Raw genomic sequence first — 17306 nt, forward strand, 5'->3', positions numbered from 1 at the left:
ATGGTGTGGTAGATCGGCTCACTTGGTTGCACACAGGAACACGGTCTCTTTAAATCATCTGTGGTTTATTAAGAGCACTGCATAAGCTACAGCATTGTTAGCAACACAAACAAGGCCTTCCCAGCCTAACAGGAAAAACATAACCATAACGTTTGGCACAGTCCTTGTTGCTACAGGTAACCGCCCGCTTCAGGGACAAAAACAACCCAAGATTTAGCTTTCCTTAACATGCACACCACAGCTCCAGAGCTTGTGCCTCCAGGCCCTCCCCACACCAAATACTCTGAAAGGCTGTGATTTTATTCTGAGTTCCTCCCTTTCTACAGGTGTCTAATCATCCTAGCACTAAGATGGCTGATTAACCCACTCGTCTGCTGGAACCTTTTTCCTATGTATAATTACTGAAGCTAACAGTCTCAGTGCTTCAATGGTTGGTTATAGGAAGTGATTGATTGCAGTTATTCATTCCAAAGGGTGTGCAACCAAATTTAAAGCTAAAGGTGCCAACTATTTTGCCCCGCCCAGTTTTGGGTTTTTGTACAAAATTATGTCAAATTTGCCTTTTTTTTTGTGTTGTTCCGATACACACAGAGGAAATAAACATGTGTATAACAAAACATGCGTAATTGCAATAATGTCCTGGAAGAAATACTTAATTTTCTGAAACAACTTCAAGGGTGCCAGCACTTTCTGCCATGACTGTATATGTGTGTAATACACATGTGGCAGAGAGACACTAACAATAGATCTATTACCTCTTTATTCTACTTTAGTGCATTAAAATTAATGATATTGATGCCTCTACTTCTTTATGAAGCCAGGGAAATTTTAATTAGTAGGAACTAGTTTTTTTTTCTTATTTTCTGCAGGGGTGCATCTTATAGTCTGAAAAATAATGCTGCATTTGCAACATATTTAGATTAAAAAAAATATTTGGAGAAAATGTAAGTTCTAGAAAAGATTCCAAGTTGCTTTTAGGTAACCTAGTACTTTCTTGATCAGCACACTGCTATTTACATGTGTATAGACTGTAGCTTAGGGGGGATTTTGGGTCAAGCTTCCATAGATATAATGGTAATATGAGCTGTTCGAGTAGAATGTCTTGTACATGGTGTAACTGTTACATCTTTCTTTTAGCATTATCTCTGGCAATGTCATGGATTTTGCCTGGCAGAATGTCGTCTGCTAAAAATATATACTACAAAATACAATATCTGGCTAGAAGCCTGTGTCAGGGGACAGGATGTACCGCTGCAGTCACAATTGTACTTTCTCTCTTTAGCTCTACAGCAAAAAGATAATGTTCCTGTTGGATATTTTCAGCAAGACACTTCAAAACTTCAACCCACGGAAATGTATCAAGAAGAAAACCGAGGTAGGGATCATAAGTGGTAATATTAAATCATCCCGTCGCCTGGTACGAGGATCGGCTGATGATTGTTGTCTGGTGTAATTAAATAAAATATGAGAAAAACATCTAGTTTCCCATTATTCTATGGAAATGAATGTGTTGGTAATAAGAATACTAGTCATCGGTGTCTTCTAGTCGCTCAGAATTCCTGGAGATGAAATCATTGACTTGTATAAATTTATCTCTTTATAATAATAGTTTTTATAACAAATATAGGCATAAAAACTTTGAGGTTGGAATTCAAGAATTATGTTTTCAGTTTGACTTATTGTGATCTTCAAAGTATATTTCTGAAGGCTCAGCCTACTGTTTAAAGCACCACTCCAGTGGTTTTTTTTTCAGCTCTGGAGTGGTGCTATAAATGTAAGCCTCCTGCCCTCCATCATATACTAGCCCTCCGGCGTCTTCACCACTTTTCAGTGCCGCTCCAGTTCCACTGCGCCATCTTGTGAGCGCAGCTTCCGACTTGCCGGAAGTCAGACGTTACATCACAAGCTGTCAATGCAAGTCTGCAACACTGGAGCTGCCGGCAGGTCACTTTTTGCCAGAAACTGACGGGAGTGGCGGCAAAAAGGGATGAAAATGTTTGAAGGTGAGTATGACACAGGGGGCGGGGACTTAGATTTAAAGCACCACTCCCAGCGGTGAAATAAAAAATAAAAAAAATGCTGAAGTGGTGCTTTTGGAAAAAAAAAATCCTTATTGCTGCAGACAATTAAAGGGAACCTGTGACTTGATGATTTATGCTGCCCAAACCACGGCAGCATGAATCAGAGCCTAGCTGCACAATTACAGCCTGGTATAGGTTCTCTGAATGGATATGTGCATACTGAAATTTTTAATGTGTTTCTGGAGCAGAAGCTGAGCAGAAACACCATGTTTTTGAAAGAATTATTTTTCTTTTTGTTAACGTACCCAAACGCTTCAGCATTTCAGCGAAAATATACCTTGAAAAGTTAGCCAGGGTCCATAGGCAGAGATGAGACTAGTCCAGTGGGCGTTCCTCCGCGCCACTCAAAGTCACTGACAGGTCTTTCACTAAGTACACACAAGGGAGAGACCTGCCAATCTACTACCGCGAAGCGGGAAGAAACCAGCCGGGGTGGCTCCAGGCTAGTCTGTCTCTGCACTTCGTCCCTGGCCATCTTTTCAAACTATATTATCTTTGAAATGCCAGGGCGTGTAAGAGAAAAATATATCTGGCTAGAAAGACAAAACATTACAAGTTTTGATTATAAAGCTAGACGGGGGATCTGTCCTCATGTCCTCATAGCCAAGTGTATTTGTCAAAAAATTAAAAAGCGGCAGATTTATATTTATGAAATATTATCACGAAACATACAAGTGAATCACTCATGCCGAGTAATGCAATAATAATTACTGAGATTATCAAGTTGAAAAAAGTAAGTTTACATGTGTGTCCGAGGCTAGGTAACCACGATGAGCTTTTGGTGCGATTTTGATGCTGCATATTTTTGCAAAGTGGATGGGATTTCTAGAAATCTCCTGCCCACTGTGCTTTTATTTCACTCAGCGTAAACTGACTTCCGGTGCGTTGTTCACATCCACAACATGTCAGTTTCTCTTGCGGGTACGCTGAGTTTTCTGTGCTGATTTTTCCAATAGACTTGCATTATACGGGAAATCCGTTAAAAATCCCACATGTGCTTTTCGCAGTGGAAAGTTTTGTCAAAGCCAAATACCTGGCAGTATCAAAAACAGAGCAGCTTTATTTCACCCCTTCACGAACTTGTACGTGTAGTGTCCCTGCATTTGATGTGGGCTCTGGCGCTGAGCCCGAATCTTGCCCTGCATATGACAGCTGATCCGATCAGCTGTCATGTGCATCTAGCAGCTGCGGGAGGATTCGTGATCCACCCACAGCTGTTAACAAGTTAAATGCCGCTGTCAATCTCTGACAGCAGCATTTAACTCATTCGAGCCGGAAGAGCGTCATAAGACCCAACCATTGGCTCCCCTGTTATGTGATCGCGGGACGCTGATGGGTGGGTTGTCATGACGACAGCTGATGGGTGGGTTGTCATGACGACAGCTGATGGGTGGGTTGTCATGACGACAGCTGATGGGTGGGTTGTCATGACGACAGCTGATGGGTGGGTTGTCATGACGCCTGATGCCGACGTTCATAGAAGATCATGATTTATGCTGCACACAGTACGGCTCAAGCCCTGCTTTATTTAGCACAGGCAATTGCAGCTTCATGTCTCCTAAGAAGACTATTAAAGCCAGTAAAAAAAAAAAATTTCTAATCACCCCCCTTTTGCTCCTATTCAAATAAAAATAAAAAAAAAGTTATATATTTATTTGGCATCGCTGCGTTCAGAATCGCCCGATCTATCAAAATATAAAGTAAATTTAATCTGATCAGTAAATGACGTAATGAGAAAAAAAAAATCAGAAGGCCAGAATTACGTCTTTTTGGTCGCCGCAACACTGTAATAAAATGCAATAACATGCGATCAAAACATTTGTATCTACCCCAAAATGGTATCAATTAAAACGTCAGCTGGGCACACAAAAAAATAAGCCCTCACCTGGCCCTGGATTCTGAAAAATGGAGACGCTGCGGGGTCTCAGAAAATGGCGCCTTTTTTTTTTTCTTACAAAATTTGGATTTTTTTTAAAAAAAAAATACCAAACATGTATAGGTTCTTTTTTAATCTGTGTACTCGTAATGACCTGGAAAATTATTTTGGCAAAGTTAGGATTTTTTTTTACAAAAATCCCCAAAAAACAAATGTGGAATTGCACTTTTTTTTTGCAATTTCACTGCACTTAGAATTTTTTACCTGTTTACCAGTACATTATATTGTAAAATCAATGGTGTCGTTCAAAAGTACAACTCGTCCCCCAATAAACAAGCTCTCATACGGCTATATTGACTGAAAAATAAAAAAAACTTATGGCTCTGGGAAGAAGGGGAGCAAAAAATGAAAACGGAAAATCGCAAGGTCGTGAAGGGGTTAAAGCAGGACACACGAAAAAGAGTCAAAAATGCGGTAAAAATGCAAGTAACTGAATTTAAATAATAGGTGCAGAAATTCTGCAGCGTCGCAAACAGACCAAAAGCTCATCGTGGGAACTTGGCCTAATAACAAATAAGCTTGTGTGCTTGACGCAAGAGAGCGACCTGTCATCAGTGCTGAGTGAAGGCGGCTTGATGACTGGCTCATTTCAATAGCGAAGTCAGCCCCCTTCTCTGTGATGACCAATGCATATGCTGAGACGCACATTTAAAGAGGTTCTCTTTGGGCTTTTTGGCTATGGAGCCCATAACTTAATGGCTACTAACTACCTGCTTGTTCTGCAGTGTGACGATCTCTGGCAGCTCAGAGAGGTCTAGGACCCCAACTGCTGGTAATTCTCCTGCTTCCTGTAATGTCAGATTGACCGAGCTGCTCCATCTCTTCCGCTCTGCTGACTTCATGCTGATGAATAGCGAGGAGCCGGTTGTCAAACTACCTGCTCAATCAGCATGATGCCCATTGACGGGGAAGAAAGAAATGCTTTGTCAACGTGAGGTCAATGGAAGCAGAAGAATTGGGGCCTCAACCTGGAAAGCTCTTCGCGGGGCAGAATATGCGGGTAGTTAGTAATTACCTGCTGGTAAGTTCTTAACCCCATAGGAAAAAAAACACAAAGCCCTGGATAACCCCTTTTTAAATAGGTTTTCACACAGGTACAAAGTGTGAGATAATTGGGGTTTCAAGGATTTAACATGCATGAAAAATCTTTATTTGGGAATGTAGCTACATATTCCATTATTGATTCCTACTCACAAAATTGAGCTCTGATCTCTTGTGAAATCTCAGTAATGCTTTTGCCCCATAAATAATTTGCGCAGACGGGTATCACGGCCTTCATGTGTGTTCTTACATGCTGTGTATCTGCTTCACTTCCACCAGAAGCACATCGTGGTAAATCCGCCTGCTTGAAGTTCTCGACATTTCCCTGGTTGACATTGACTACGACAGATAAGCATGTGCTCTCATCAAATGAATCGTAAGTCATTTTTTTCCTGTGAAGTTCATGCCTGATTGGGAATATGTATTTATTAGCAATTATATAAGGTGCTCACTGTGATAAATCTATTTACAAGGAAAGGTAGAACGTTTTACCCTATTTTGTCATGTTAGCTTTTATATCCTCTCCAGATATGGAGAAGTGTCACCAAACAGGTCCATGGTCTTTTGGATGACATTTCTGGCATATGGCTGTGTATGGAGACCAAAGCCAAGTTTTTGTGCCTTTTTTTCTATTACTTCATATAGTAATTGTATGCCATTCCTCACAACATTATATCTAACCTGTCAGCATTTTACCTCCAACAAAAAGACTAAAGATAGTCTACATCTACCAAAATAACTCATCATCCTGTTTTTCAACCATTTCTTTTCATAGAATAACATTATACACAAATTAATAAAGATACAAAGAGGCCTACTTCAGCATTTTCGACTACAGCAGGATGACATGTAAAAACTAGATGATTCCACTGAAAGTAATCAGAATTAGCCGCCTGCTAATCTCTAGTGTTGTTTTATAGTCTATTAAACTTTCAGGTTTCATCACTTGAAACAATACCTTCTAGAAATGCCCTTATTACATATCAGAAGGTGTGCGTCTCAAAATGCTATAAAAAAGCAAAACATTGGATATCACCACCCATGCTGACATTGCTGAGGTGTACAATTGTATACTGCCCATAGGTTTATTATCAGCAGACTGGTGACTTGTCATAGGGGAAAAAAATTATGGGGGAGAGCGGAGCGCAAAACTAAAATGGGGAAATAAGAAAGCTCACAGATGAATCCCCAGCCAAGCTAAGCCGTACTGTAGGTGGCTTCAACCACTCGGTATCTATTCAGTGGGTGGTTAGGTGGCAGCCTATTAACATAGTCATCCAGGGGGGTTCCAAAATGTTTAACTCGATTGTTAGAGAATCTGTCAGTACATTAAAGCCTCCTAAGCCGACTATATGGACATGTAGGTCATAGGAAGCTGAATAAAATGATACCTTGATATCTGCGATCTGATGTCTTATTTCAGAAAAATCCACGTTTTTCTTGTATGTAAATGTGCCATTCCAGGTTCTGGGCCGGATACGGATGTGCATGAGAATCTGCCTCCAGAGATTATTATAAATGAAAGGGGGAGTTACCAGTGTGAGACATGTAATGGCCGCTCTCTGCAGAGCTGTGTGTGATTATACCTGACACATCTGCAGGTTCTTCTCAGCTTCAGCTTCCAGCTCACAGACAGACAGGGTTACAATAGTGCTGCAATACAGCAGAGCTGTGAGAGCTGCAACAAATGTGTTTGTAAGGAGACAATGTTCAGTTCTCCTCTTCTGTGTTAGATACATGTCTCACACTAGTAACTCCCCTTTTATTTATAATAATCTCTGGAGGCAGATTCTCATGCAGATCAGTGTCCGGCCCATAGTCCTGAACAGCTAATTTACATATGCCGGAGAAATCAGTGTTTTTCTTATAAGACATCAGATCGCAGATATCAAGGTATCGTATTATTGAGCTTATTATATCACCTGCATGCCCATATAGACAGCTTAGAAGGGCTGATCCTACTGACATATTCCCTTTAATGAACCCTGTGAGAATCTCAATATGTCTTTATTTCTGTAATCCTTGCTCTATACTTCAATACAGAAGGAATAGACATTTGTTCCCAGTAGGAAGCAATGGAGCACTTTGCCTCTCTTAATAGATGAAGGTGCAGCCTGGCAGAATACTTGTGCATATTGTCAGGAGGTACAGAGGCTGTGTAATATCCAGAACTTGTGTTACACAATGTGATGGAGTTCATCTTGGAGCATGCCGTGCCAATGCTTCTTGTTATGCCAGTTGGATAGGATTGTAATTCCTGGGAATCTTGTAGGAGTCATTTGCATGAAAATTGCATTTTTCAAAAACCTCTCAGAATAGTGTAAAATAATTAAATAAAACCTTACCAATTTCTCAACATTTCCTTTTTTGACAGTTTCCATGTCTCCTAATTACTGCTCCTAGTGGACCGTCATATGACCACTGCCGTCAATCAATGGTAGCAGCGGTGACAAATGTCACCTCTAGAACCAGTGATTTGCTGCATTGGCCTCATGTCTGTCCAGACAAAGCAGGAAGCACAGAATCAGTCTGCCGTGGGAAACGTCAGAACTGGGGTGGGGGGTGGTAATGTGTATATTACTACTTTTAATATTTTATATCATTCTGGGCATTTTTTAAACAATCATAACTGATCGGATAAGTGAAGAGAAAAAGGATATAAATATGTTGATGTTCTTATAATAAATCTATGATCGTATACAGGAGACACGATGAGTGCAGACTGGCGGTGTTGTAATTCCCATTATATTCCAGAGCACTGATGAAAGTTGTAGTTTTCCCCTTTAATCAGGAGACAGCACATGGTTTTCTTGCATTTAATATTCCCAACCTCTCCTTATTATTTCCTAGATAAGGTGCAGCGTTGTAGATTTATTGCTGTGGCAGATAAACTGCAGACACAAGAATAAGCTAAGAGACTTCACAATTGGTGCAGTCCGCACGCATATATTTCCCAGGTCCCCAGAGCCGAGCAAATGGGCAAAAGATATGTAGTTATCAGGCAAGTGATACAAGGCGTAAATACTCCGAATCTAGAAGCTTTGTTCCAGTCCGCTGAGGATTTAGTGCCGTTCATAAACCTTTATTCCTGGGCCGGTTTTTGTTTAGCCTTGCTATGTGGTGACATTTTCGTCTGCATCATGTAAAAAAGCAAAGTCAATGGAGGTTTGAAGATCAGTCTAATTTCTCCTTTCCTCAAGTCACCGGCGGCATCACAATCTACTCGGATGATTGAAAGCTTTGTAGCCGTATAGTGTTTAAATTGCAGATTTGTAAGAGTCCTTGACCGGACTAGTACGCAGGTGTCTCAAGAAGCTCTTCAGTGTCTCATTTTACCGGTTTGTTTTTCTAGTTGCATTTATTCGGTAACTGATTCCAATAAACGGGTCAGTGCCTCAGTCATTATCATTCGGGGAAAGGGCCTGTTCCACTCGAAAACCATATGTCTGCTTGATACAACATCTTCTAAAGTACCGGCACCATTATAAGAGCTTTTTAATTGCCTAGCCACTTGATCTGTCATTTGCATTTCAAACTTCATTTCCGTGTTCAAAGGCAGCCATACATGAATTATTCTCCGATTGGGATTAAACAAGCCTAAAAAACACCATAAACAACGTACTGAGTTTTCTAAAATGCCCCCCCCCACGCCTTTTCAAAGGCTTTCCAATTCCAGTACGTGACTACAGAATAATTTTATTATTATGCTTGTTTTATTATTTTTCTCTATGTATCAGAATTAAAGTGTAAAGCCAATTTCGACTATTGGAGTTATTTTTAAGAAATAATAAAAAAAAAAAAAGTCTACATTTCCAGAAAAGTATTTAGTGTTATAGCCGCACGCTGTGAAAATGAAGGCAGGATGATGTGTATGTAAGAATGTAGGCCAAATAAAATGACTGTAATTTTAGCTATTTCTCTTTGTACAGCACTGAATGAAGCGGTGAATGAATCACTAGAAGGAGATTGTTACTCCGCCGTCCTCTGGTTCCACAGATTTCATAGAGAATCGTCAGAATCCCGGCTTTCTAGTTTGGGAAATCAAAGAGAGTACATAAGCTCCGGTTACATGTTTTTGTAATGCTTCCATTAGCCGTGTTTTTAGAGGAACACTTATCCTTGATTTTTTTTTTATTACATATGTTTTACAAGCCGGTTTCTTAAAGCGAAAAAAATTAGCAAAACTAGTGCTAAAGAAAAGTGATGCAGCTGAAAACTGTTTGATACAGGCAGTTATGATTAAGCCCCCGCACCTACACAACAATATGAAGAGATCAGGGCTTACCGCGCTTGTAATGCTGTTGCCTGAAAAAAGCTGGTCTTGGGATATGGAGGGCCGGTTAGAGTTGTAGACCATCAACTGGATTAATGAAAAGGGTAGAGAAAACTGCTCGTCCCAAATTCCTTGTACAAAAACATCCAAATTATATTCCATCTTCACTAAAAAGACAGCATACGGTATTACTGCATATACTCCACATAGAAAACCTCTGACGCGTTTCTGACAGTAGAGTCGCCTTAATCACTATGTCTAAGGATGGCTACACGCCATGGAATATATGCAACAGTATGATATGCTGTATTTTATTTTTTTTTATCAAGATATAATAAAATTTTGATGAAGCCCTTCATTTATCACCCGCACCGTGTTTAGAAAGAATCAACAGAAGAGAGGACTAGGCCCGAACCGATCAGGAGGACAGTGGTCCCACGTCCCATCTATGAATGGACTATTGGTGCACGTGTGATCACTGCTCCTTCCATTTAGTGGGTGATGGGCGCAGTAGAGCACATGTCACCACTGTTTCCAGCACATACTTACCACCACTTCATTCCCACGGGACCCACTCTCTCATGATGGGACGGATGACACATATTTACCATGGTAAAACAAGTATTGAAGTTTGAGAATTGAACATTGCACAGAATGCACATTGTTAACTTATTTATTTTAGCTCCTTGAGAAGCAAAGACCATGGTTTAATCTGGAGAAGTTGTCACCTACTACAAGATGTTGTGATGGAAGATTTTCCATCTGAAATCTTTCTCCAAAGACCAAAAATTGTGAAGGTTAGCCAAAAACTTACAATACTTGTGGTGTTTTTTAACTTTTCTACATTATTATTTGATGAATAACCTGACAACATTTGCAAATCAGTTGCTCCAATGCATAGAGTGAAAATCAAACAACTTTGCAATTAGTCCTCATTATAACTCCACGGAGACCTGTGTTTTCCTAGTATAAGACTACAAACTGTTTATAGTCTGATCCTACTAACAGACTGCAATCCGTCTGTCCCCTTCTTCTCACTAACATGCATTCTGACTGGATCATGTGAGTATTAAGTGCATTCAGAATAAGGGACCGTTCACATGCAAGTTACGTTGAGGATAAAAATCCACATGCCATATGTGAGATTGGACTTTGTCACCCTATTCGCTATTTTCCTTTTGTTTCAATGATTTACTGAACACTCTACAGCACAAGTGCTGTTGCTTTATTGGGAAAGGCTTAGGGAACGACACATTATAGTCAGTTTTCTGCTATAAAACACTTTTTTAAAAGTCGCAAAAATATTTTGACTTTTGGTGATTTTTGCACCAGTCCTGGACAGCTCACCAAATTGGGTGGATCTGGGGAAGGTAGTGGCTATCTAATTCATTACCAGATGTGCCGTACCTTATTTCCGAAATCGTATGACGTCCCTGAGTGGAGTAAGATTTCTGCCACTCAGAGGCACACTCCACTTGTAAGATTCGCTAGATTTATTAAGTGTCGTGTGCGCCTCTTAATGAGTCAGGCTCCTCGCTTGCCACCACGCCCTTTCTTTATGACTAGTATGTACAACGCCAGTCTTAATAAGTCGGGGCCATAAGTCACAGTGATGCTCACAGATGATAACCTCTTCCTGAAGTAATCTTCATCAACAATACTAAACTTGATGTTTCAATCCTCCCGGGTCTTTATCATGAACGTCACTGGATGGAAATGAAGGCAGATGTGGTGTGGTGCAGGCGCCAAGTCGGAAGAAAAGGTGGTATGTGTTGGCCAACACTCCGGCACTGTGAGCGCCATCACATACTACCTTTTCCTCACACTTGGCGCTTGCGGCACCATACCACACCTACCCTCATCTCTATCTAGTGTTGTGAATGATGACGACCCGGAAAGGTCGAAACTTCAAGCTAATTATTGTTGCTAAGGATGATAATTTCTGTCTGAAGTATTCATTTATGAGCATCACTGTGAATTGTCTCCCAGTAAGATGTTGCCTCTTGGTAGCGGACTGTAGAGTGTGTAGTAAATCCTTGGGACAATACCAGAGGGTCCCTACACCTCGCTTTACTTCACCTCCTAAAACTATTTCTACCAGTCAGATTTTTTTCTTACACAGGGTACAAAAACAGTGAGAATAAGTAACATGCTGTCTATTCCTGTGAATTCTGCAATGGAATACATGAAAGGTAAACGGATTTCTGCCATGGATGTGCCGATTACAACTCCGGAAAGTCACACAAGGATTAGGTCCAATTAAAGGAATTTGTCAGGAAGATTTTACCTTTTCAAACTGGTGGAATGACTGTAGAGCTCCTACTACAGCAATAAATCCAGTGTGGCAGCTCTGAGAAATTGAGCTTTAAAGCCACATGCAAATTAGCCTGGAAGTGCTTTAGGGGCCTGTCTATCTACTCTGAATGTACTTCAAAGCTTGATTTCTCAGCTCTGTCACATCAAATTACTGCACATTTTTATTGTACTACATCCTACACAGTCATCCCAATGGTTTCAAATGTAAAATCGTCCAAATTCATTCCCTTTTAAAAGGAACCAGTTGCCATAAAACACAGTCCAGTCTGAAGACATCATGATATAGAGCAGGAGGAGCTGAGCAGGTTGATTTAAATAGTTTTGTGAGAAAAGATTCATTACAACATGTTTTCATCATTTAATTCTCTGCTCTTTCTGAGATTTTTGGACCAGTGGGCGGCCCCCAATCGGTGACCAGTGGGCAGCCCCCAATCGGTGACCAGTGGGCGGCCCCCAATCGGTGACCAGTGGGCGGCCTCCAATCGGTGACCAGTGGGCGGCCCCCCATCGGTGACCAGTGGGCGGCCCCCCATCGGTGACCAGTGGGCGGCCCCCCATCGGTGACCAGTGGGCGGCCCCCCATCGGTGACCAGTGGGCGGCCCCCCATCGGTGACCAGTGGGCGGCCCCCCATCGGTGACCAGTGGGCGGCCCCCCATCGGTGACCAGTGGGCGGCCCCCCATCGGTGACCAGTGGGCGGCCCCCCATCGGTGACCAGTGGGCGGCCCCCCATCGGTGACCAGTGGGCGGCCCCCCATCGGTGACCAGTGGGCGGCCCCCCATCGGTGACCAGTGGGCGGCCCCCCATCGGTGACCAACAGCTTTCTTTGTTCATACAGATATGGCTGTCACTTATACAATTGTTGATAGGGACTGCCCACTGGACCGAAAATCCCAAAAAGAGCAGAGGATTAAATGATTAACGCACAGGTTACTTTCTCAGAACTACACTACCGTTCAAAAGTTTGGGGTCACCCTGACAATTTTGTGTTTTCCATGAAAACTCATACTTTTATTTATCAAATGAGTTGCAAAATGATTAGAAAATATAGCCCAGACATTGACAAGGTTAGAAATAATGATTTTTATTAGAATAATTTTCTCCTTCAAACTTTGCTTTTGTCAAAGAATGCTCCCTTTGCAGCAATTACAGCATTGCAGACCTTTGGCATTATAGCTGTTAATTTGCTGAGGTAATCTTGAGAAATTTCACCCCATGCTTCCTGAAGCCCCTCACACAAGTTGGATTGGCTTGATGGGCACTTTTTGCGTAGCATACGGTCAAGTTGCTTCCACAACAGCTCAATGGGATTGAGATCTGGTGACTGCGCTGGCCACTCCATTACAGATAGAATACCAGCTGCCTGCTTCTTCCCTAAATAGTTCATTCATAATTTGGAGGTGTGCTTTGGGTCATTGTCCTGTTGTAGGATGAAATTTGCTCCAATCAAGGGCTGTCCACAGGGTATGGCATGGTGTTGCAAAATGGAGTGATAGCCTTCCTTATTCAAAATCCCATTTACCTTGTACAAATCTCCCACTTTACCTGCACCAAAGCAACCCCAGACCATCACACTACCTCCACCATGCTTGACAGATGGCGTCAGGCACTCTTCCAGCATCTTTTCAGTTGTTCTGCATCTCACAAATGTTCTTCTGTGTGATTCAAACACCTCAAACTTTGATTCGTCTGTCCATAAAACTTTTTTCCAATGTCTCTGTTCTTTTGCCCATATTAATCTTTTCCTTTTATTAGCCAGTCTCAGATATGGCTTTTTCTTTGCCACTTTGCCCTGAAGGCCGGCATCCCGGAGTCACCTCTTCACTGTAGACGTGGACACTGGCGTTTTGCGTGTACTATTTAATGAAGCTGCCAGTTGAAGACCTGTGAGGCGTCGATTTCTCAAACTAGAGACTCTTATGTACGTGACTTGTTGCTCAGTTGTGCAGCGGGGCCTCCCACTTCTCTTTCTACTCTGGTTAGAGCCTGTTTGTGCTCTCCTCTGAAGGGAGTAGTACACACCGTTGTAGGAAATCTTCAGTTTCTTAGCAACTTCTCGCATGAAATAGCCTTCATTTCTAAGAACAAGAATAGACTGTCGAGTTTCACATGAAAGTTCTCTTTTTCTGGCCATTTTGAGAGTTTCATAGAACAAACAAATGTAATGCTCCAGATTCTCAACTAGCTCAAAGGAAGGTCAATTTTATAGCTTCTCAAATCAGCCAAACCGTTTTCAGCTGGGCTAACATACTTGTGCAAGGGTTTTCTAGGGTTTTCTAAATATCGATTAGCCTTCTTACACAGTTAGCAAACACAATGTACCATTAAAACACTGGAGTGGTGGATGTTGGAAATGGGCCTCTATACACCTATGTAGATATTGCAATAAAAACAAGACGTTTGCAGCTAGAATAGTCATTTACCACATTAACAATGTATAGAATGTACTTCTGATTCATTTAATGTTAGCTTCTTTCAAAAATAATTAAATTTCTAAATGACCCCAAACTTTTGAACGGTAGTGTATACTGTATCAATCTTCTCATCTCTCCGTGCTCTATAACATGGGGCCTGCAGATTGGACGGCATTTTCATGGTGACAGGTTCCCTTTAAATGGAGCTAATCCTTGTGTCGAACTCCAGCGCTGTAATCTACACATATATGGCAAAAATCAGTTTCAACCTCCCAAGCTGCTCCTGTAATACTGTAATTGCTTGTCTGATTTGCATTACCTAGAATCCATTCATGTGAATATACTCATAGAAGGCAGAAAGGAGCTTCAGCTGAGTAGGAAACATTGTGCCTTATGGCTATCTTCATCTTCAATCACGTGCTGTATTATTGCTATTGCATAGCTTGTGTTACAGCATTACATGCATTATACTCGTGTGCTTTGGCTTTTATGTCTTGTTATAAGACTAATGTGACATTTCGCTGATTTAGTTGTTGGTGTACGAGATAAATGATGTACTAATCCCTGCTATGTATTGCCTCTGCAGAGTCTGTTGTCTTTGCTGAGCCTGGCCTTTGAAAAAGATGGCCAACAACATTTGGCGTTTCAGTCGGCTTCCTGTTTGCATCGCTTATGTACATTGCTTAGAAGCCGGCTGAACTTTCATAGAGATCCCGGCTTCTTGAGCACTAAACAAGGTAAACCTAATCCAAGAATAGCATCGAGCAAAAAGATTAGCAGGAACCTGGTTCAGCAGACCTGACGGCAGTCTGTGGCCCCCAGACCAGAGCCCTGAGAATCCTATCTGTAGCATCACAGGCTCCTATTTCTAATTTTAATTTTTTTAACTATTTGTTAATTATATGTAACATTATTTAACAATAGTTAAAAAATTTAATTAGAAGAACAGGCGCCTGTGATGCCACGGATAGACGGATTAGCAGGGCTCTGGTCTGGGGGCCAGATTATATAGTTGCTTGCAAGGTGATTTTAGTCTTTAGGTTGTTTTTCCAGCATTGTTACTCCTGGCTAATCTTAGGGAATTTGGAGCTCATATAATAGGGTCCTAATGTCACACAAGGTGTGGGAAAGACTAAGTGCAACATGAAGGGAAGAGGGGGAGACAGCCCAAACACTAGGGAAAGGGGAAGTGGAGACCCCTAGGCAGATCTAATAACACCCTACCGTCCATATATAGGTTCCACACTTCTCACCGAGCAGGACCCTAAACCTTGTATGTCCCTAGATCTTGGCCCTAGATAGAGAGGGGGAGGGGTGAGCACTGGTCAGGCCCCACTACAAACTGAAGACAACAAGCTAGACAAGCAAAGGTGATCAACTTAGCTTGAGCAAACTCCAGAGGAGTAACGCCAACTGTCCTCCAAGGGCACCAGAGAAGAAGCCAGCCAACAGCTAGTTCTCCAAGCATACACAAAGGTATATGGAAGTATCACCGGCCATTGCCTGGAGAAAACTTAGGGTTTTTAGCTCCCATGCAAGGGTGTATCAATCAGCAGCAGCAGGAGGGAGGTCGCCGCTGGGTCCTAAAGGAAGAAGGACTAAGAAGGTGTCTGCAATACCGTGACCTTCTACTGCCAGATCCAGAGCGACTGTCTATTACACCCGACACACCCGTGACACATTATACCCGACACACCGATGACACCTAAACCGGGATCTCACCTTGCAGCAGAGAACTTCTCTGGTGGACATAGACCATCCATGTGTAAGGTGAATGGCCAGTAATCTGAAGTGCTGCCATGTCTTCTACTAAATGACTTGGTCTGCCACTAGAAACAGCTAATTTTGCTGAGTGGAGTCTTGGCCTCCGAGACACTTTCCCTGAAGCAGCTTCATCTGAAATGAAACCTGTCACTTCCAAAAATGCTATTGATCTGCAAATATAGGGGAAATCTGTGGGTAATGGTGTTTTAAGTCATGTCTGGCAGGCTTCCTGCAAGTGTGACCATAGGATGAGAATGAAGTTCTATCTTCCCTTGCTTTGAATAATCGGGTGTTGCAGGCACTGTTTCGTTCACCACTCACTATCGCTCTGTAATCACACCCCTGCACATTGATGGACAGCCTTCCCATCTGCATGTATGTACAGAGCAGGCTGTCACTGTGCTGGAGGGATTACAGCTGCACACAGTGTATAGTCAGTGGTGACCGTGACTGCTCCCTGCACCGCCCTGATGACTGGAAGTGAGCGGCTGCAGGGGGAATTAAGCTTCATTTTCTCCCTGTAATCACTCTTCCAGGCATGATTGAATCACTACTTATCTGCAGATTACCACTAGATCAACAGGTAAATGGCATTTTTAAAAGTGACAGGTTCCTTTTTAAAAGATTGTCTGTGTAAAGGGAACTCAGTCCATGATATCTCTACACATAATGTACAGAATACATTAATGAATTGCTTCTTCAGAATATGTTCTCCCTTGAACATAGTTTGATCGCCCCATCATAAGGGTCATACTTTGTGTCCTTTCTGTTTACATTGTGGTTTTTCTTAGCATTTTAGCTTTTTATGCCTGTATCTGTTACCATTTACGCTGATAATTGGAGATTTCTCTCCTTTTCGATGTTCTGATGAATGTAAATAAGATTCCGAAGTGGTCTTCTCCTGCTTTCTTCCTTGATGATCCTTCAGTGCCTTCACTGTACATATTTGAACAGATAGATAATCATGAATTAATTCTTTACACTGATTATTCTGCAGATGTAGTTTCCCAGAATTCCTCGGTGTCATACCACACTCCAGCTCGGAATTCACAGGACGCGTCCCCGGATAATGAGCTTCTCAGGCCCTCTGCAGTGGGACGTGTTAACCAGAGGCTCAGTGGAGATGGGCAGGATTGGGATGCCACCTCCTCTAGGCAAGTGGCTATTAGACTGTGAGCCTTACATTCATTGTTTTTCTACAACCAGATACACATACGGCTTAAATGTTCTGTTTCCTCGTAATGACAAGTTATCAATCATGTTATCCTGCCAAATTTCTAAAATTATACAGCATGTCATGGGCAGCACGGTGGCTCAGTGGTTAGCACTGTATCCCTGCAGCTCTCGGGTCCTGGCTTTAAATCCAACCAACGACAACATGTGCAAGGAGTTTGTATGTTCAGTGATATTTAGTGGCGCTGGTGGGTTGGTCAGTCAGACTTGTCATAATAAAAGAATATAAAAATAAAATAGAAGTGAT

General features: G+C 41.9%; 1 protein-coding gene across 6 annotated transcripts in view; it reads left to right on the forward strand.

Annotated features, from left to right (window-relative positions):
- Positions 1-17306, forward strand: part of RTTN (rotatin) — a 308992-nt gene that overhangs the window by 113425 nt on the left and 178261 nt on the right. For 5 of the 6 annotated variants that reach the window (XM_073678960.1, XM_073678959.1, XM_073678958.1 and 2 more), the window contains exons 5-9: positions 1283-1375; positions 5338-5434; positions 10014-10128; positions 14649-14799; positions 16824-16980. In XM_073678960.1, the coding sequence (XP_073535061.1) occupies positions 1283-1375; positions 5338-5434; positions 10014-10128; positions 14649-14799; positions 16824-16980 (613 nt within the window). The remainder of the gene's footprint in view (positions 1-1282; positions 1376-5337; positions 5435-10013; positions 10129-14648; positions 14800-16823; positions 16981-17306) is intronic. The other variant, XM_073678961.1, reaches the window with a different exon arrangement.

The sequence above is a fragment of the Phyllobates terribilis genome, unplaced genomic scaffold (genome assembly GCF_046119375.1).
Source record: "Phyllobates terribilis strain yellow unplaced genomic scaffold, ASM4611937v1 Scaffold_4__5_contigs__length_816908805, whole genome shotgun sequence".
In the NCBI taxonomy this organism is placed as follows: Eukaryota; Metazoa; Chordata; class Amphibia; order Anura; family Dendrobatidae; genus Phyllobates; species Phyllobates terribilis.